The sequence below is a fragment of the Anopheles nili genome, chromosome 2 (assembly GCF_943737925.1).
Source record: "Anopheles nili chromosome 2, idAnoNiliSN_F5_01, whole genome shotgun sequence".
NCBI classification, from domain to species: domain Eukaryota; kingdom Metazoa; phylum Arthropoda; class Insecta; order Diptera; family Culicidae; genus Anopheles; species Anopheles nili.
In genome coordinates this window covers 57,411,244-57,433,441 of record NC_071291.1, presented here as the reverse complement: position 1 = coordinate 57,433,441, position 22,198 = coordinate 57,411,244, and the positions used below count along the sequence as shown (strand labels likewise).

General features: G+C 47.0%; 1 protein-coding gene across 1 annotated transcript; it reads left to right on the top strand.

Moving 5' to 3' along the window:
* The first annotated feature begins 2,047 nt into the window (after positions 1 to 2,047).
* Positions 2,048 to 3,682, top strand: LOC128720725 (insulin-like growth factor-binding protein complex acid labile subunit). The gene has a single exon (XM_053814418.1). The coding sequence runs from the start codon at positions 2,048 to 2,050 to the stop codon at positions 3,680 to 3,682; it is 1,635 nt and encodes a 544-aa protein (XP_053670393.1).
* Positions 3,683 to 22,198: the final 18,516 nt, after the last annotated feature.

Here is a 22,198-nt window from a genome sequence, read left to right as displayed (position 1 = left end):
TCTCTGTCTCTCTCTGTCTCGCTCACGCTCTACGAGCATCTCTCGTTCCTTTCGGTCCAGGATATGTGTGGAAATTGTAAAGTTTTCATCCTGTCCTTCCAATTCATTTCCCGCGTGGGCGCCAAGGCAGGAAAAAGCCCCTCGTTTTCGGATTTTGCTTCGAAACGGAGCACGGCCCGCTTTCCTACGCTTTTACGTGCGCGTCCAAGCCATATTTTCCTCCCGACGGCGCGCTCTCCGAACAAATCCATATCGGAAGGGGGAAGGAAAAGCCAGCGCATGTATGCACGCCGGAATTCGTCGCTCGAAAAACAGCGAGGAAAAACCCGCACCGACTGTCGCTTGGACCGGCGGAATGGGTGGCTTAAACTTTATCATCCTCCACTTTAAGCTGTCAGAAGAAGTAAATAACGGAATTATTGGAAAAGTTGCTTCACGGTGCCATTAGAGGCAGACGTGTGGGTGGGAGGAACCACCCCTTTTCACCGTACCGTGTGGGTGGGTGAGGGCTGCCGGTTTTTCCGGAGCAAAAATCACTCCCAAAAACCTCGAAGTCGTGAAACTGCGCGTGCAAAAGGTAGAAGTTTCGCAAAACCTCGCGAAAAGAGAGCCCTTCTTGGGAAGCTGTGGGAAATCGAATGCCGGGCGGGTGGTGATGCATGATTTGAATCGAAGAAAGAAGCATTGGAAGCAGAAAATAAAGTTAATCGATGCCCGGAATCGGTGGAACGCGCGGTCGAATCATCGCCATCCACGAGCGCTAATCCATCTTATCCTGCACTCCGTTTCCGTGGAATGGGCGTCCCTTTTCGCGAGACCACCTTCACGCGGGTGGGTTGGAAAATTCGATTTCATCTTAGCTTTTCACAGCCGGTGAGCTTATCTCGCCGGGGCGAAGGGTTTTCGTGCGAGTGAGCGAAAGGGCACAAACCAGAGAGAGAGAGAGTGAAAGAAAGAATCACCCCAGGAAGCAGGTCGCGTTAAGGATAACGACTTCACTCGCGCGCGCGTCAACGGAAAAAGCTCACGCGCGTTCACGCGGTGGAAGCTTCGTGACAGTTTTATTATTTTTACTTTTTTTTTGTCCCTCCCGTAGCACGTTACGTTGCAGTTGTCGCGACTCCTGCCGCTTTCCAGCAGCGGTAGCAGCATAGGTGTAATTCGATTTTCCCAGCACCAGGGCCAGAATTTCCCGAGGGCACAAATTGTGTTAGAAGTGTGCGTATCTTGATATTGCCACGGTTTCGAAGGACCTTTTGGGGTGGGTGCGTGTGGAATGAATAATTTCCCGGCGCGCGCACGCGTGTGTGTGTGTGTGGTTCGATCGAATGCGTCCCGGATCGGAAAACTAGCTCCCGCCTCGCTGGAAACGTGTCTAATTTAATTCCGTGTAAAGTTAGATTGGATTAGTTTGGTACCGCCACCGAATGGAGAATGGAGTCGTTTTGGGGGTACAAGCAACAGTACCGAAGACGGTGGGCGCTTTGGCGTAGGTGGGCTCACGAGTGTTGATTTTGATGGAATACCTTGATGGAATAGGGAGAAGAATTTTCGCAAATTTAGAGCCAAATGTCAATTTGGAGAAGTTTTTTTTTGCAATGTTGCCTTTGGAGAGATCGTACAATTGAACACAAAATTTGCAGACAAAGAAGACTCAGCTTCACGTTTCTTGGAACTCAGAATGGATATAGATATGTGTTGAAGAAATGTTCTCAAAGGGGCTCGGATGTTACGAAAAAATGGGGGACGAATAAAAGCAAGGTTTGACATGATGGAAAGGAATGAAAATGATCGGCTATGTGGATTCATCATGGTGTAAGATCATGGACATTATTGAGGAAAATTGTTTTAATATTGCTTTCATAAGCTTAAGTTCTATGCCACCTTCAATTCTCATTGGTTTACATTCCCTTATGCTACATTCCACTATTCAATTCTCTAAACTATTTCATGTAAGCTGTTACTGACAAACATTTGTGGCCTTCTCTTTCACAGATTATCATCGCTTTCGTAGATCAAGTGTTCGAAATCTCCCGAGACCCTCGAAATGGCACTGATCGTATCATGGATTTTCATACTCGGGCTGGTGGTTCCAGATCTATCATCAAGCCTGTTGCATTGTCCCCACCGGTGTCACTGCGATGACGAGAAGTTGGACGTAAACTGCGAGGAAGGCCACCTGGACGTGCTCCCGATCGCGCTCAATCCATCCATCCAGCGGTTGGTGATCAAGAACAACAAGATCCGCATCATCGACTCGTCGATCCAGTTCTACTCCGAGCTCACGCTGCTCGATCTCAGCTTCAACTATCTGTTCAACATCCCGGACCGTACGTTCGGACACCAGCGTAAGCTGCAACAGCTCCATCTGAACCACAACAAGATCAGCACCATCTCGAACCGTACGTTCGTGGGGTTGGGTGAACTGCTGGTGTTGAATCTGCGCGGTAACCTAATTGATCAGATCGATGCGCTTACGTTCACGCCACTGGCGAAGCTGGAGGAGCTTAACTTGGGCCAGAACCGGATCGCTAGTGTTGGGTTGTCAACGGGTGCGTTCGTTGGCATTGGTGACCTCAAGATCCTGCTGTTAGATGACAATCTGTTGAGTGTTGTACCACCGACGGACACACTGAAACCGATCGATAAGCTGGCTGAGCTGTACTTGGGAACGAACTCGCTCTCCTCCATCGAGGATGGTGCATTCCGGGTGCTATCTGAGCTGACTCTACTCGATCTACGAAGCAGTTTGCTACCCAACGTCTCGGAGGGCACTTTCGGTGGAATCGAGAACCTAAAAACGCTCAACTTGGCCGACAATCGGTTCGCCAGAGTGCCATCAGGTGCACTTGGTGTGCTTCGTCGCCTGGAGGAGTTGGCTATTGGACAGAACCATTTTGAGGCGTTGCCAGCTCACGCATTCCGAGGTCTACCAAATCTAAAGCGCTTCGAGCTGAAAGGTTCGCTGTACTTGCGGCGTGTCGAACGAGCTGCTTTCCAAACCAACACCAACCTCGAATCGGTGGTGATTGAATCAAATAAGGCACTGACCGTGTTGGAGGAGGCCACCTTTGCTGGACTGCTCTACCTAAAGCACCTCAGCCTGCGGAATAACGGACTTGAGCGTCTTGACGAGGGTATGCTTTCGTGGAACAGCCTGCGTACAGTTGACATCTCAGACAATCCGATAAACTGTGACTGCTATTACGCCAAGCTGCTGCAACGCCTTCAATCGGCAGCCCGTGTCAGCTACAACGCCACCGGATGTCCACATCACCTCCCCGATCAGTGGGAGTGCGAGTACATGCTGGAGAAGAACAAGAACCTCATCTCCGTTGTAGTTCCGCTAGTCGCCGTCGTCACAGCGATCGCGCTAGCGTTCTACCGCTTCCGGGGTCTTCTGCGTGAGTACGTCAAGAATGGTTGTAAAAGCAAGGCGGCAGCAAGTGCAACACCTTCTGGAGCGGCTGGATTGCCGGTGTTAGCTCCGATCAGCCATCGATCGGAGCTATCCACGGTGGTGGACTACGAGAAACCACTCACGGATGACGACTACGTTATACGATCGGGAAACCTATACCACGGTGGCACAGCACAACCCATCCTGGGAGGATATCCGCTGTATATGCAGCAGAACCCAGCCGTCTACTACAACAAGCCGCTTCCGATCACGGAGTTATAGTACTGAAGGTTGGAGGAGTGTGACGCGAGCGTGTAAGTTGGTTCCCTGAGCGTCTCCACTATGGCCACTGGCAGTGATTGCCCACGGAAACGTTAGCGTTTGAGTTTCAGGTCAGGTGATTCGTTTTGATGGGGACCAACTTTACGTTGTGCATTCCTTCGCCGTAGTTTGCAAATTGCATCATTCCACCCGGCCAAACCATGCAGGTGACATGCAAACGGGCATTAGACTACCTTTAAGTTGATTGTGATTTTGTTTCCTCAGTGTATAACGGTTGTACTTTTAGGCGCTCTCGCTGTATAAAGCTTGGTCTTTCGTGCGCGTGATGCGATTACGTCCCACTGAGATTGGTGTAAAAATGTTTTAAAGCAAAAAACATCTGTTTAACTGCGAGTCAGACCTTTACTCAGTAGAATTTAATACTTACTTTACTGGTTTACTTCTTACCGTAGGTGCGTTTTTCATGGCAAATCACTTCTAGCGCGAGAACCGCGCGACATACTTTGAGACTAATTAGAACAGGCGTAGTATAACAGGTAGCAGGTGTACTGGGAGATAATCATTAGCGAGCATTACTCCATCGTCCAAACAAAAATGCATACGTACAAGGCAGCGAACGGAGCAGGAATTCCCTCCCGACGTGCCAATTCGAAACGGCAGCAATAAGAAACGCGATCGAACTTTCGACGAGCATCCAGGCAGGTTGGATGGTTCGAATGTAGGAAATCAATATTTAAACCCACTTATCACTACTGCGCTATTCATATTCAACGTCCGTTCGCTAGCTGAACGAGTCACGTTTACGGTTGAGCGAGAGAGAGAGAGAGAAGTAAAGAAAAACTAGCATAAAACCATAAAACACACATACATGCTGGGTGGCATAACGAGACGCGCGACCCAATTAAACCCTGAGCTCCAAAATTTCAATTTAATCAATGTTAATTGCAATTCCACCAAAAGCGGGAAAAAAACGATGAAATCAACCAAAACCCCACCAAGGTTGGTTCAGGTTTCGGGTTGGTGTAACTATTTTCACTATTTTTTATTCTTACCCACGCCGTTTCATCCTTGCCGTTGTAGCACGCTCGAAGGTCCTTCCCGTTCCGGTGCGGTAATTGTAATTATAATGTGTTGAAGTGTGACGGCACCAGGCAGACAAACGAACCCTCGCGTGAAGGCTTGGTAGCTCGTTCCGGCGCACGGTTTTTGCCACAATATGTAGATAAAGTGGTGGATTTAATCTGCCGTTTTTCGCTAATCCAAAGGCGCAGGAGAAAAAAAAGGCGCACACACACAGCGTCGACGAAAATTGAAAGGATAACGCTAGTGCGACCGAAACCACAACTCTCGCTTTTTATTTCCATTTCGAATTCCAAGGGCGACGAAACGATGACGGTGAGCTAGGAATGTGGGGAAAAGTTTGCACACATTCGCCATGATTATCCGTTTGTACCTTCTTCGGGTCGGTGGTTGCCCTTTTTTTGCCTACGTGGAAATGTGTTTTCTCGCCACCCCCTAGCGGTTTTTGTGCAGCATTCCTTCGGGAAACTTTTCACCACGCGAACCGGTTTGGTTCCCGGTTGCGTGTCGATGGCGCTCTCGACCCACGTCGAAAGGCAAAAGGACGAAAAGACGCCCGTGTAACGGTGCTGGTGTTGGTGGGCAGAAAATTAAAACAAACGATTTTGCGAGTGACTGCCACTGGCGAGTGTTCTTATCGGTGCTTTCACGCTGGCTCTTCGCACGCGCGCATGATGACACGGGAAATGTGTAAAATTGACCGAAAATTAAAGCGCGAGACCACAAAAGCGACTGCGAGTGTGTAGCTTTAAACGATATTCATGTTTTTTTATGGCTGCTGCTTCGTCCTGTGCGCAAATAATGAGCACCAGCTCGCTCGAACTCGGACTCGGTTCCGGTTGGTTTGTTTCGGAAAATCGGCGCTTTACCCGGTGCATGAGATGAAAATGAACGGGGGCCAAAAAAAAAACAGACACACACACACACACGGGGGGGCCACTTTTACTTTCACCGTCGGGCTTTAACAAACGAGTCCTGGCGCACAAGGACGAACAAGCCGTTGGAAAGCAGCGATACAAATTATGGATTTTCACATTCATTTGTTCGCTGGTGGTGGGCCAAGTTTGAACGTTTTCACCCAGCAGCAGGCGTGCAGAAGCGAAAACAGACTGGCTGACTGGGAGAGAAAAAAAAAACGAACAAGAAAAAAAAAAAGGATAATAAAACAAAAAGGAGCCCATCAGGGATCGGGGTTGTGGATTTTCCATTTGAATTCCCCTCCGAACGGCTCACGTTACATGAATCTGTAATTACCGCCGGTGGCTCGTTGGCACCAGCATCGAGGGCTTTTCCCGACGAGAGAGAGAGAGAGAGAGAGAGAGAGAGAGAGAAAGAAGAAGAAGAAGAACCGAAAAGTTGCTCCACCGTAGCGCCACATCCTTAGAGACGTACCTGGAATGGTGTCTGCTGTCGATTACCGCGCACGTGGCCATTGCGGTTTTGGGTCGTGAGCGTGAGCGTTCACCTTTACCGGGCTCGAGTGGCACATCATGTGTGTTTCGAGATGTATCGCCTGGTAAAAGTGCGGTTTGTACTTTGAATTCCCATAACGGCATCGGGTGGTGGCGGGAAAATCCACGCCATTTTTTCCCCCTGCTAACGTCCGAAGCGGCGCCGGAAATGGACGACTGATTTTAGCTTGTTTTTTTGCTGCTCACCCACCCACGCATTGTTGGCTGGAAGGATTTCCGTGGAAACCCGGTGGCTGGCCCGAGCGCCGCGTTACCTTTGGCGCAGGGAAAGCTGTTGGCGAGAAGATAAACATTAACAGCACATTTAACACAAAAGCCCCTTCGGATGGGAAGCCGGTGTTTTGGAAGGTGTGTTTTTATCTCCTTGCGCTCCGTCGCCATCGTTTTCCGCCTGGTTTCGTTTCCTTTTTTTTTGTATCCCCCACACACACACACACACCTGAACACTGGCACTGGGAATGCGTGTCCCTGTCGGAGTGCGCCACGTGGGGCGACAGAAGTTTTACTTTCACCGCGCGTGGAAGTTTTAAGCATTACAATGTGGCACTGCCGGCGACGGCTTGACGCGGGAAAATGGGGTGTTTTTTTCTCTCTCTCTCTCTCTCTCGCTCGTTTCTCATCTTCATCCTTTGGCTCACCCAACCGTTAGCAGGTGAGGGTTTGGGAGCTTTTTTCTTTCCGGCTGGCAAGTTGCCATTTGTGCGATAGTTATTGTCGTGCATTGTTTGTGCCGCGATGAGCATTGCGCAATGAGCGGTTTGTTTCGCGCGAGAATTCATCCCCTGTGGATGCCACAAGTGGCGTTTCGCTGATAAGAATGGACACACACCCACCCACACATCCACACTAATCATATTACAAGGTGTTTCAATTTGAATTCCAATTTCGAAAGCTCAGATGGAAAGCTCGCTTCCCGGAACCCCGACCGCTCGGTTGGTGGCGAATATGTAAATTGCGAAAAATCTGCCAACCGGCATAAATAAGCGCGCCCCCGGGTTTCCGTAACCTCGGCTCCTGCTTCTCGGCTTTACCCATGCTGGGATGTAATGTAATAAACCCATCAAATACTTTCGCTTCGTCGTGCGCTCGACGGCCCAACCAACTTTTCACCGTTCGTGTGGTTTGGTGAAAATTGTTCAAATTTTTCCTATCACTTTCCACCCGGTGCATGTGTGTGTGTGTGTGTGTGTGTGTGTGTGTGTGTACCTGTACCCGGCGGGCAATGGCGCGGAACGAGCGAGTTTTCCTAATTTTTTAGCCCTCCCTCCACTCATCACCGCGGGTCTTCCCGCAAACCTATGCCACCCACCGGTGCTGCCGCTGTCACCTGTCGTAATCACGCTCCGATGCTGATCCTAGCTCGGCTTGCGGCTGCGAAACTCACGAAAAGAGTCAAAATGTTTGATTAGATTAACAGGTAATTGAGTGCAGCCGGTTGGGTGTGGGTGTTTTGCTTCGCGACTCCCATTCGGTTTCGGCTTTGCGACGGTACAACGGAAAAAAAACCCAACCGACTATGGGCGTTTTGTACCGGAAAAAGTTTTCCCGCCCATCTCGAGAGAGAGCAAGAGAGAGAGAGACAAAAAGTCACCCCTACCGGTGGTGGGAGTGTTGTTGAAAATAGGCAAAAATTCCGCAACCGATCTGGGGTTGGGGATAAAAAGTTTCCTCACTGGGAAAAGGCCGTTTGTGTGTGTGTGTGTGTGTGTGTGTGAAGCTTTCGATATCCTTTCTTTTTGTTTTCTGGTTCGCTCGGGTGCGCGTATGCTCGAGCCTCTCGTTTTGTTTATCCATTGCGGAAAATGTATCCCATCCTTTGGCCCTACACATGCGTCGCGCTAAATGTGCTCAAAAGTTTTCACGAACCCGGGACGCAAGCCATTTGCATGTGGGGCCATTTTGGGATCGCTTTTTTTTTTTCGCCCTCCACCCACCATTTGTCGGTTATGTTTACTTTCTTATCAAACCATCACGGGGCTTGGCGCATTTATTGTTGTTACACCGAACGTCTGGTACCGTGGCGTGGACTAACCAGCTAATCGGGTGGCGTAGAATGATGAGCTCGGTTTCGAAATTAGCGGGGGTGGAATATTTTGATGAAATCATTCGCGCGCGCGCGCGGGCGCTTGACACGCACCGGCAGAAGTTTTGTCCCTGGGCTCCTTACGCTACATATTTGCAAAAGGGACTCGTGGACCAGTTGCCCAGCCCTTCACCGACCTTACACGGTAAGGGTATTTTTAGCCTCCCACCCTCAAAAAACAGGCGACCCGGGAGTGCAGTAATTAGGCCAAATTATGTAAATGTGGATAAACTTGGGCTCAGGTTATTATTTTATTTATCTTATCCGTACTCCCGACCGCATCGAATTAGCCGGAAACCGGGAAAGCTGCAAGTGGCTAGCCGAGGGTTTTATCATTTACCTGCCATTAGGGTGGGCTTCCCAACCGGGGTTGGGGCGAGATAATCCATCCCGAAGAAGGCGAAAGTGATGAATATTTATAAGCGGCCTTTTTCTTTAGTTTTCCGGGCGCTCGCTCGATGGTCGGTCTTAAAGGTTTGCAAATGCTTTTGCCCCGATATCGTGCCCTTTAGTGGGGTTGACTTTCTTGGGCGATCGGTTTTGGAGTTGGAATTGTGAGACTTTACTCCTGGCGTTGTGCGGGCTCGATTACACAACTCCACAGCTCCAATAAAAGTAGAAAACAAAAATAATGGAATAAAACTACCCATCAGTACTCCAGTTGATTCTTTACGACTACTAACAAGAGACTAAGATAAAGTGCTTAAGCGGAGAAAGGATGTGTACAGTGTACTGGAGAAGCGGAAGGATCGTGTCCTTGTGAGGGCAATCGAGTGAAACCCAGAGCAGAGAGAAAGAGAGAGAACGTGTGTAAAAAGTAAAACTACGTAAACCGAGTCAAAATTAGGCTAGATAAATAGTCACTAGTGTTTGGTTTTTAAACGTAACGTCAAATTCTCTTTAATCCGTAAGATATTACTGCATCACAGGATAGCGATAAAGGCGATAATGAGCCGCCAGCCAGACATGCCAAACGAACAGACACAAAAAGAAAAACAAACTCAAAAAACATAACATTAAAAATAGCCATAAGTCTACACGGCGCTATATCAACCAGCGTAATTGGGTGAAATTCTTGAATGTGAAAACACGAATCTACAAAACGTAACGAAACACCCGAACGATCGCGCATCACGATGGGACGTGGGTGAGAACTTAATCAAGACGTAAACTGCAGCATACAGCAAGAAACCGTTGTAATAATCGTACCCTAGAACGTAAGTGCTAGCAATAAAATTGATAATATCATGTTTAAAATTGAAAGTTACGATCCGTTGTTTTCTGGTCCGCCAGTGTCCGAAAGCGTGATCCGAAAACGGTCCGACTGGACAGGGTCCGGTATCGATTACCCGCTTCCTGTTGATACGGGGTAACAGCAACAATTTATCCTTTAATGAGGTTCGCTGCGTCGCTGGTCGGGATGCGGCCCATTGCTAATAATTGAAAATATTACCCGAGCTGATTGACTTTGGCAAAAGTTTCATTAGGCTTTCAAATTTTAGTGGCGCGCTTCTATCGACCACCGGCGATGGGGTGAGCGTTCTACTGGCGTTTTTGCTGGTGAAAATGGTGGAAAATGGGGGTCGATTGAATGGATCCCGGCAAATTCCCAGCCCGCTCTGGTTGGGTGATTATTTGCTTTAACAGGCACTTGAAGCAGCTGCTCGCGAGATGGCAGGCAAACTCATCGAACCATTTTCCGACATAAAGATGCTCATTATAGTGGAAAACAATTCGGTTCTCGGGGGGCCATTCCCTGGGAAGTGGGGTCAATGGGAAACTGTGCGGTGGCAGCTGTCTGGGCTGCCGTAAGCGAAAACGCGAGTGAAACGCGTGACTTACATTGGCCGCCATTAAGCGAAGGAATAAACTTTTCCCTCGGCAGGATGCTGCCTGTTGGTAACAGGGGGTTGGTTTTTTTTCCCGGAAAGCTCTCGGGTTGAAAAACGATACCCGATTTCGAAGGCATCTGCGTTTGAACCCCCCCACCGGAAGTGGCAAACGATTTCCAAGCAAAGGATGTTGGCAGGAGGATGAGCAGCTGTGACTTTAAACTCCTCGTTCAGGATTGAAACCACGCTGACCCGACCAGGAATGGGAAAGAAAATCCCTATCTGACAATGATTAATTCTCGTACGCACGCTTCGTGGGGCCTCTTTTCCTGCCGTTAATTTCCGCTCTCAAAGCAAGAGCGAACGAATGGCTTTAGAGTTCGATCTGGGTCGGGGTAGGTTTTGAATTTCGCTAAAACAACCTCCATTGGCAATCGGGTAAAGTGGAAGAATAGCCGGAAGGCGAAAAAGAAATAGAAAACACGCCTCCTCCTCCGGAAGCGTCAGGAGTCATTCGTGAACGCGTCGCGGATTAATCGCGCGAAAGGCGAACCGCGCGAATTGGCCAGTTGAAAGGCGTGCCTGGGAGAGGATTAAGGCATCCACTTCGACACCGTCTGGATGGTGGCGCGAGTGAAACCGTAATGCGATAAAAAGGCTGGATTGAGGCGCGATCGGGGAAAGCTTCGGGAAAGAACTGCAGGTGCATAATTAAACTGATTTCCATTAACTCGGTCGGAAGGGGATTAAGCGTTTAGCCGTTTCGAGCGGCTCTCGAGCTCGTCCCGGGGAACCGGGCAAAGGATGCTTTAAACAGCTGGAAAACGACCGCCCATTGGGTGGTGGATGATGGTTTTTGTGACTTTTATCGCGTGCAGTATCATTCAGCTATCGTACGTGAAGGCGTGATTCGATTTCGTGTCGTGTGAATGTGCTCGTTTGCTGGCGAGGGTGTAGTATCATTGGTTTTTTTGCAAGGAAACTTTGCTTGATATTTATATGAATTTATACAAAACTAAACATATTTGAAAACATCGATTGAATTTCTTTCAAAAGTACAGTAAAACTCTTCCATTGCCATTTCAGCTTATTATTACGGAATTACTTTAAATTTAATTCGAGGGATATACGATCAAAGTTGACGATCAAACAATCATTTTGAGTGACTTTAACAGTGCCTCTTGATAAAATGAATTTTATTTTCCAAGCAAAATCACACCTTTTCTTATTATGCATCTTCTTTTTATATGACTCTGTACCTGGGTTACGGTCATGGCCTACTTTACTAAGGCTTTCTTTGAGTTGAAATTCGCACGTTGCTGGAAAATCTGTCCTCCGTACGGGGGTGGCTCATTCGAAATTAAAGCCTGATACCATCTTGTTTGTGTATCACACGCAAGCGACATTCGAACTCCCAGTCACTATATCAAATTCAATATACGTTCTGTATGAATTTCACTTATAATCTCATTTAAATATTTGTCCTCTTTTCCAAATATTTGAATATTTGAGTATCTTTTGGGAACTATTTGCACATAAAAAAATATCGCAGAGAAAAGAGAACCAAATTTTCTGCTTCTTCTAGTAAATTGAAATTAATATAATCTTCTATAACGTAAGAACATGAGGTTCACTACACTTCAATCAGGGAATTAACTTGTCTATTTTCATCATTTCAACCAAGAAAGTTATATAGCCGCCTCTTTACCTTCAACACTTAGTATTGGAGTCCACAAGCAGCCTGAAAACGGGTGGAAAAATCGTCAACCAACTCGTACGCGTTGAGTTTGTTCACCTTGATTTATTCTCTGCTAGCTACTGTTAAATAAATCAGAACAAATGATACAAGATATTGAGCTTGGCGTTGAAATGCCAGTGCGGAACTAAACCCCTCTAAACCAAGGTGTTTGGTTATGATTGCCTCTCCGCCTCACCGTATAGAGAATCGATAAAGTTCAATTAAGCAGAGTGGAGTTCCCGTACGATCCCCCTCACATAGTGTGCAGTTATTCTAAAAAAAAAACCAAAAACCGATCGCCAATAAATAACACCCGCATCACCTGCACCAAGAAAGCTCCACCGAAGCGGGCCTCGCTAACGGCGCAAGATCTATGGTGCGCATTATCTGTTCACAACACAAAACTTAAATTGAATAATTTTCCCACCCACAAACCGGGGGTGGCTTTCGCTGCCAAAAGGGTGGCACCCTAACTGGTGCAACCGTGTGGCCGGTCGCCATCCCTGGGAAAGTGCTGCACCCGACGCACTTGAACGCGAGCTGCTCAAGTCAGCGACCGGCGATCCTTCAGGTCGGTTCTGCACTTGGCAATCGGTTCCCGCAGCCGTTTCCCGGTTTGGCTTTGGCAGTCGTACATCTTGCGGTGGAGCTATAGATTTTCCTCAACCAGCGTTGGCCCCTTTCCGGACGGGTGCTCTCCGGGTTAAGATGCCACTCCGAACCGGCGCTGTGGACGTTCGTGTGCAAGCTATTAGCGCGTTTCCACGGTGGAGCGAAAAGGAACGCGCACCTCGATCGGAGAACCGGAAAAACCTCACTCCACGGTTTTGGAGCGCTTCTTGATTGGGCGGGGATTTGGAGGATCTTGCGCCACCGGAAGTCACCGTGGCGCTCGGTTTGCCGGAAGATAGGGCCCGCCGTCGGGCTGCAATGGGCACGAGTTTATAAATTATGCAACGGTTGAATGAAGCCGGGAAGCTTTCATGTCTTAATGGGATAAATGTTTCTCACCGCTCGCTGCTTGCAGACGGTGGTGCATCTGTCGACGGAAAATGGAGAGCCACGTCGGTGTTTGTTTGTGTGTGTATGTGTGTGGATGTCGAAGGAAGACACATCTCAAGAAGGTGCAGATACTGCACGAGTGATTGAAATACCGAAGCTTCTAGCGGGAAACAAGATTTTCCCGCTGCACGCCATTTGTTTAGAGTTGGTTCGATTGGTTTAAAAATGCTCGATGTAAGATAACTTCCTCAGTTGCTTGGAGAATTTCGATTAGTTTTCTTTAAAACTTATCTTTACAAGACAGCTTTCTCATTTGCTTAAAGGCTTTCGAATCCTTAGAGGTGTTAACTTTCAACTTTGTTTAGATCATAGACGATTAGTTTTCATTAAAAATTCTCTATTGACTTTCAGAAAAGAATTCAATAAACAAGTAGAAACGATTTAGAGTCGGCTTATTAAATGCATTATATTGTTTATTAGCTGAAACATGGCACAAAAGGTTTATGAATACGGTTCAATCTTTTCGGAAAAAAGCTTAAAAGCGTTTCATTATATCATATCCGAAGTGTAATATTCTTTATTGCACTTGTTATTTAGTGCTTAGCGTTGCTTGATTTAATACCATCATACATCAATGTTCCGTTAATACTCGACAAGACCCTTTAACGCACGAATGGCTGTTTGGAAAAAAAGGTATCTTTCTGCAAAACCCTGCTTGGTGTGTATCAAAAAATCAATCCACGAGCGCTACGAAAAAGAGAAAAAAAACACACACACCGCATTGCCGCGATTATTCCCCAGCGTCGTACCGTTTTCTCGGTACGGGTAAATAAATAGTGCGATTTAAGCTTCTGACCCAGATAGCACCCGAGCGGTGCATCGAAGGTGCTAAAGTCGAAGGATAAACTGCAGGTGCATCGTTGGGGGCTTTACAACCAATCGCAAACCGAACAGACGTGTACGTGTGGGTCCAAACCGACCCAAACGTCCGCAGTCTTCTCCGATTCCGGGCAATCAATCACGGAACGTGGGAGAGTGGTCCGCAGCAGCTTAGCTTCCGGGAAAATTCCGGCTAGCTTACAGGACGCCCCCATCCCCGGTAAGGAGGTACACCGACACTAAATAGCCATTTTGGAAACGTCCATCTCGCCCGTGTGAACCGGAGAAAGGATGGATAATTTATAGGGTGCGATGGTTTCGATCCGCGCCCGGTGCATGCAAGGTTTTGGGCTATCGCAAAATTTGTTTTTCCCCGCGCGGCAATTTTCCGACTTCTCGCTACGGCACACGTGGCAAAGCGAGAGGGAAATGATTTATGTGCCCGGTTTTGGTTTAAAAGTGGCTAGTTTGGCTTTTTTACTTTCTCACCAGCGACGACGTGGGACCGACGGGTCAGCACGGTGGTGTTCGATTTGAATATCTTTCATCTCATTTGAATACAAAAATTAACCTGTCGATCAGGGCAAATGAAACGCATCAATTTCGCTGGAATAGGATGCGACTATTTTACACATGCTGCTTGATATATATATGGGACCGAGAGAGAAGTAGGTCACATATAGCCGTCATGTTTGTGTGTTTTTTCCACTCGATAGGATTTAGTTTGCAGTTTCGATTTGCAAAGATATTCCGCCAGGAAAATGCTGTACTGCTAGTTATCAAATATATTCATACAGCATATGTGTGTGATTAATTTGAAAATAAATTAGGTATTGGCACAGACTTGAGATTTAATTTTGTACAAGATTGATGATATGATTGAATAATAAAATACTTGGTAGTAGAATGTGCATCGTTTTTTGTGAAAGAATATATATATAATATAGGATTCTCAATCGAAGAGTAATGTTAATAAGAATACAAAAAAGGAAATGCAATACAGCGTTTAAAGTATATATAATTTTTTTTATAAATTGTACCGCTTCGTAAGTTTTGTACATATAATATTCATAAAGACTACATTTAATTTTTTTTTCAGAATTTTTAGATCTCTGTTATACTGTCTAGTTTAGTTCTTAGCTGTACATTTCGAAATTTTTGTAAGCCTACTACGAACAAATTTTTTTGACAGTTATCTTCTTTCTCGTAAACAAAACGACTGATGCAAATAGCGTGTAATGTAAGCCACAAAGCATGATGGAATTGAACCACTTTGATCCACATTTGCGACAAGCAGCACACGATACTCAGGGCGATTCTTGAGACAACGTTTGATCGACGGAATGCACCCAACACCGGCCCAGGACACGTTCCTTTCATGTGCCACTTTGTCGGTGTTGCTTTCTCCATTAAAGTGTACCACAGTTTATTGCCCACCGCGTACCGCTTGACGGCGTCTTGGCGAGCGGACGTCCTAACCGTTGACCACGTACCGCAGCTGTTGAAAAGTAACGCCGCAGGGCATCAAAGATTCCGAAGTCAGCGGACGTCCTGCAGTGCGTCAGTGTCAACCGTCGTCGTCGCTGGCAGCGAACGCGAAAGGACAACATCAAACCGGCGCAAGACGCTGATTCCTGGCTCGTGAACCGGGATGGTGCAGTGCGCGCCGGCTAGACACCGAGACACCGAGACACCGAGCAAGGACACCGACAGCACTACCACTACTGGTGTCGACCACACGCGCTCACACCACGCCAGTCCGGGATGGTCCGGATCCATCATCGTTTGCGGGAAGTATTCGCCGGGGAAAAATTGCCAACGCGCGAGTAAATAATAAATGAAGCTTGCGCCAGGTGTGGCCAGTTGCGGGATGGCGGTCCGCTTCCGATTTGCCCACGATTTCGGATCCTGGCGTGTTGACGCCTCGGGCAGACGGGCGTGTGAGTTGGGCGTGCGAAGAAAAAAACCAACTGAAAGCTGAGAGAGAGAGAGAGAGAGAGAGCATGCTTTCGCTTATTTCACTTACCTTAGCAGCCGGAGAACCCAGAGCCATACCGTGGGGATCCTTGTGGGATCCGGCAAACACCATTCCGAGCACTGTTTACTGGCGTTGGTGGTGTCATTTGCGGCCCATTACATCTTTCCGGGCCGTTTAGTGGCTGGGATGGTCGAGCACGGCAGTCACAGTCACATGAGTCAATGAACACTCGACCACCAGCATCGGGGGGTGGTCGTTTTTCTCGTGGCCATTTTTGAGTGGCCAGGCAGCGTGGGATAGAAAGTATTACGTTTAATGATGTAGTCTGGATACATTTTAGACGATGATGGTGGCCATGTTGGTAGGAAAATGTTAGATCATGGATTTTTTTTACAATGTTTCATATTTGGAATGCTAATAGTATCAGTTACTGCTGGTAAAATGTGGCAAACAAAAATGCCATTTCCATAGTTCAAATAGCTTTTGATACCATTCAAAGTTACTTCTTTGACTCTCTTGAAATTTGTATTAGTATTGTGAAACTTGTATTATTAGTATTGTGAAATTTGTATTAGTTTTGAGCTCATCGTTACTCAAAAATCCCCATTTGGTAGTAAAAAAACAGTGAAGATTTGTTTAAAAATCAATAACTTAAAGAATCAATTCGTTGATATAATCTTGAATTAATAAATAAATTGAATTAAAATAGAATTAGAAATAAAGCCAAGTGTCTTCTGATCAAGGCATAAAACAATACTTCAAATGAAAAATATTAAAATGAGAACGTTTCGTCTAATTTGCTGTAGGCAAAAGCAAACTAAAGAGTATTAAATTGTATGCCACATAAACCTACTCGCTACTCACTGTGCCAGTAACACCTTTCTAAAGACAGCGAAACATTGGGCATTCGTTTTCCCAAGGTGAAGGCATTGATTTTCGCTAACTGCAGCAGGCAAATGAAGCCAGACGGAAATAAAATCAACTTCCACCAATCGGTCGATCGCTTTTTCACCTACCTTGCGCTGGTTGTAGCAGCGAAATCGATTCCACCATTTACCGCCATTCCGTTTATTACCTCAATAAATATCCATCGATGGTTCGCACCGAACATTAACCGAACTTCCGGTGGCAGACACACACACACACATATGCATACACATCTTTTGCCAGGCGCACGCCGCCGGTAAAGTAACGTGAAAAAAGGTCCCACCCGGCTCGCACGAAAACCCATCCGGGGAAGATCCTTTAAGATGCTGCTCCTGACAGCTATTCCATCTGGGACCGACATGCTACACCCGAGCGCCGGGGTTTTGCGGATTCTCGCAGGACTCCCGCACTCGTTATCGTTATCACGGTGGGAGTGGCGTGATGCTTTTCCTTTCACTGGCGTTTTCCGGCGCCCGCTAGGAACGTAAATTTGTATCGTTTAGACACGGGGACGAAGTGTTTAAAACAACATCTACTGCGAGGTTCCGGGGCACTGAGGCCACCCCGTAGCTGTCCACAAATCACGCACCACCCGGAAAACTCGATCTGGGTGGAGCCACGCACGCCATGCGTTCGCGATACGGTCCCAATCCCGCAAGGACCACGGCTCACTGGCAAGGACACGTACGCACATGAGCATCCCCTTTGCTGCGACGGCTGCAAGCGGACGAAGCTCCTCACATCCCCGGGGAGAGATGGCTTCCGGAAAAGCGGGAATCGGTCAGCCGGAATGACAAACGAACTGACAGGCGCACTTTTCACCGGCGGCATACTAATGCGCTCGTAAGGGATGGGAGGTGCAAAACGATTCGGTCGAGGTTGTGCTGGGTGCTGGGTGGTTTTTTTTTCCTCATGTCGTTGTTGCAGGCTTCTCTGCGCCGCACCATTACTGCTGCTGTCATTGGAACGCGGCGAGCTACCCGCTGTCCAGTTCGGTTTGCGTTGAACGGTCGGTCCCCGGGTGGGCTGTCACGCGGGTGTTTTAGATGCTGCGAACATGCGAACGAAAAGCGTAATAATGGAGCTTAGTTTATCTGAAAATGGTTTTGAAATGTTGGACATGTTAGCGTGCCTTTTTAAAACGGTTTCGATGGGTGCCGATCTGGGAAGGGGGAGGGCCAGATTTTCCTCGTATTAAGTGCCCTACGCGTGCTTTCGTCTAAAGGCTGTGTAAATAATGGACAATGGCACGGTGTACTGTTTGGCTGCTGTAACGTGTTTTGGCTCCAATACGCTTTTATCCTGCCAAGACGCCTACTGCCACAACACTCGCCAGTGGCTGTCCAGGGTTCTATAATCTTCTTCAGTATGTGGGGCTTAGATGTTGACAACTTTACAGAAAGGAAAAAAAATCATAAGCTCCTCCATTGACTAGCAATATTGTTTCGAAAATGTGTTTTGCATTGTTGTTTTATCATCTTGCTGATTTCGTTCAATCGGCTTAGAATTCGTGAAATTTCAACCACCTCTTACGTCAACAAAGGTTGTTGTTGAAAAATTCCATATCTAAATCAGGATTAAAGTGGAATAAGGATATTAAAGGAAAAAAACATCATATTGCATACTTTCAGGCGTTTAATTCCAACATCGACCGGAAAACGAAACCTTACAAATGTTATGCAATAAAATCACCGGCAAATCGTTTCGTTTCATTTAGGAACGCATTTCAGTTAAATTCACCATAAGTTGATAAACGTATTCACTGGAATCACACATTTGCTGAAATTGAAATACCATCAGTCGGCATATTCTAGCTCAACATTTCTCAGCATCCGGGATGCCTTTAAAGGATCGACAAAAAAACCGCACACACCACCACCGACAGCCGATTGAACGAACCAATATTTTCCGCCTTCGAGACCTCCGATGACAGGCTGAAGTGTTGAGCTGCAAGAAAAGCGAACCCTTGAACTCGGAAAGAAAACCGCTTCACGTAGCGAAAACGATCCTCCACGCGTGTCAGTGCGCCTGAAGGTTAGATGCGAGATGATAAGTCACAGGAGGGAATCGCTCTACGAATAAAAAAAAATAAAAACGTAGAATACACACCCGAATGGAGGGTGAAGCAGCACAAAGAAGCCAGCGCTAGGAGCCGATCCGTCGAAAAATGCTGGCTATCGATTTTGTGCCACTTCTAATTTGGCACAACTTTTCCCGCAGTCGCATTGAAAGTTTCCGGGCATTTCGTTCTTCATTTCCGGGAACGGGAGCCGGTGCGGGCCAGGATCTAATGGTCGACCGACTGTTTGCCGGAACCGACCATCGAGTTCGCATCGGTACGAGTCGGGGCGCTGGGTGCTATTGAATTTCACTTTCGCTGGCATCTGACATCGCATCCCCGGAAACCGAAGCGCTTTCTCCGCAAGCTCGCTGTCCTCGCCCACGTGTGCAAAACGTGAAGCTTTATGATCCGCTTGGCACTCTCTTAACGGCAAATTGTTTTCCACTGACAACATATATCATTGTTATGGAATTCGATATGTTCACTTCCGCTGCCACAGCCCTCGGCACTCGGTCGTGGGTAGAATGGGCAAAAAAAAAAGGGGCAGATAAATTATTGCCAATCCCGTCGTGGCATGTACGGGTGCCAAAAATCCGTGTAGAAAGCCAATAAGTAGCTGTTGAAGATGAAAAACCGACCGAGCGCTCAAGGTGTACTGCTTGTGCACGGTGGCGGTGAGGTCCTTGGGCGAACTCTCGTAACAAGCGTCAGAAGTAGCAGCGAGTGCTGGAAGGATACGTCGTCGTCGGGTTGGGGTCAGTGGCTCGGGAGCTTTCATGTAGCTGCTGTGATGTTCAATTACCACGATGAGAATGGGATGCGATGTTGTGCAGTCGTTGACTGCAGGACGTAATTGGAACACTGGTGGTGTTGATGGCTTAATTTAATCAAAAAGGTTATCGACATAATAGTTCATAAAATAATTTCCATCTCATTGGTTTTTAGCTTGAACACTTGCCATCTTACAAAAACAACATTACTTAGGCTAAGAAAATCATTTAAAAAATAATCAAAAACTTATTAAACACGTTGCCGTTGTATGTGGCATAAAATAAAATGTTATCTTAAATTCCTTTTTCTTCGATCGACTTTATATTGTTTAAACGTTATGAGTTTTAACCATTCCACCCCAATGTTATGCGTGATATCCATCAAAATGGCATCGCATCCCTTGTCCCTGCGCATTGACATGATTTAACATGGCCCTGCACATAGTGTCACTGCAGTCACTGGAAACCGACACAACGGTGCACTTGCCCGTGTTCTGTTGTGTTGTTTGCGTACGTTTGATTGCCAGTGTAATGCAATGCAAACACGAACGAAAGCCACCATCATCCTCCTGAAGGAGTTAGCCTCGGTAAACAAGCCCGCAGCCTGCCAGGGCGGCTACAATTGCACCGAGGGTCGCAGAACCCTTCGGAAACGATGGCACATCCCAGGTACGCGCGTATTCCCGTGAACGACCGGACCGATCTGTAACGGCGTGTGCTGCAGGCTCGTCTACGCAAGTGTGGTGTGCGCAAGTGGCAATTAATATTAATGAACTTTAAAATGTTTTCAATGGCATCTAATATTCGATTACGGTGTACCGTTGTTCTCGAGCGTCGTAGCGAACGCTCGGGCACAATGCAGCAGCCCATCAACTCGAAGCGAAAGCGTTTACTTCGGGACTGCATGCGCACTCCCGCGGGACACTGGGCGAATGGGCATCCGCACAGTTGACACCGGTGATGATTGTGCCGAGTGCGTTCGTTGCTTTGGGAGGTTGATGGTCCCGGGTCCGGTTACATTCGTTTGGCAAGTACTAATTTAGCAACAAAGTTCCGTTTTTTGATGGCCCTTCTTTCGGTTGCTCTGCAAAACCTGTGCGAATGAGACTGTGAAAATCCCAATGCGCCTGAAGGTAGACAACACGCATTACACTTCGTACAGCGGTGGAAATCGGAAAGGATCAACGGTCATTGCCAGCTGCGTGTGGTTTTCGACAGTTTCGAAATAGATGGAATGGTTTTGACAAAGTATCCTGGTAACTGCATATGCAAAACGATAGCCTCAAAAACCTGATCATTCCTAAGCAAAACCCTCATGGGTCAATATTACAACCGTAACATGATGTGGCAGTTCAAGTTAAAAACGATGCTCTTGGCATTCTATTTCGGCTTGTAAAAGCCAATCGGTTATAAACTAGAATTTGCGAGCAGTACACGGTTTTTAGGCATTTATCGTAAAGATACCGTTGAATGGGTGAAAGGTCTGCCGAGGACAAAATAATTGGATGACCATTTACCCTATCGGCTTGATTGTTGTTTTGCTTCCATGCTTCAATTGAAACGGGCAATTGAGTGTACGGAAAATCGAACGGAACCGGTACCTTACGCGTGCACCCTTGCACTCGGGCTTTCCAAAAGCGAACGAAAAAGTCAATTCCACCCAGACGGACCGACTCGCTCGGCCACGCTTGATTGGGAAGTTTTGCGGAAAATCAGCTCACGATCGAAAATCTCGGCAAGTTCAAGAGCTCCCGTGTTGCGTACGGTCGTGTTCTTTTTTTTTTGGAGCCGGTTTCATTCCTTCGGGACAACGCAACGCAACGCAACCCCAGGCCAATGCTGGAGGTCTCGTGACCATCGCAAATCTTGCATATCTTGAATCGCATCTCTTTTGTTGCGCTGGTTTCGAATGAGCATCTTTTTTGCATGCCAATTGCAGCCGGCCCGGGCCGTTTCGAGCAAACAAGCAATATTGCGTCGGTAAGCGGAAAGGCACGCTTGGGTCGAGTTTATGAGCTCGCAAGGAAATCTTTGGGAAATCAAACTAATGTATAAAATTGAATGGAGCAAAAAAAAAGGGCATCCCGCTGCTGTGTGCGATTTTTAAGAATTTTACCGACAACGTTTCGCATGGAACGGACGAGATTCGGTAGGGGCGAATTTCGAGCGTTTCGTTCGCTTTTTACGAGGTCTTTATGCTTGGCGTGATAAAAACATAGACTTTACGGCCACACACGCATAACAAGGCAATCGAGCGGTTCGGTGTGCGATTGAATGAACCCGCCCTGAAGTGATTCGATTTTCTAAAACGCTTTCAATACCGGCACGGTAGTATATTGAGTTTTGCCGTCAAAATATTGATCATTAAAAATGCCAGCTATGACCTGGGGCACTTGAAGCTTTCGAGAGTGAGCATTTTTTTAGCTGTGAAAAATGTGTAAATATTTTATTGAATTTCGTTCCTTCTACAAGGACGCCATTCTTTTTTTAATATTTAAATATGCACACGGTACGGATACAGTATATAAATAAACATATTACACCTTTCGAAAGGCTGCTGCAGGATTGAGAAAACCTGCCAAAAATGGCACGCTTAAAGAAACAGATTTTTTTCCAGGTTATACAACGATTAGCCTCGGGTCATTTTATCACATTCCCGAGAGCAAGCGCACAGCAAAGCATTTTAAGCTAAC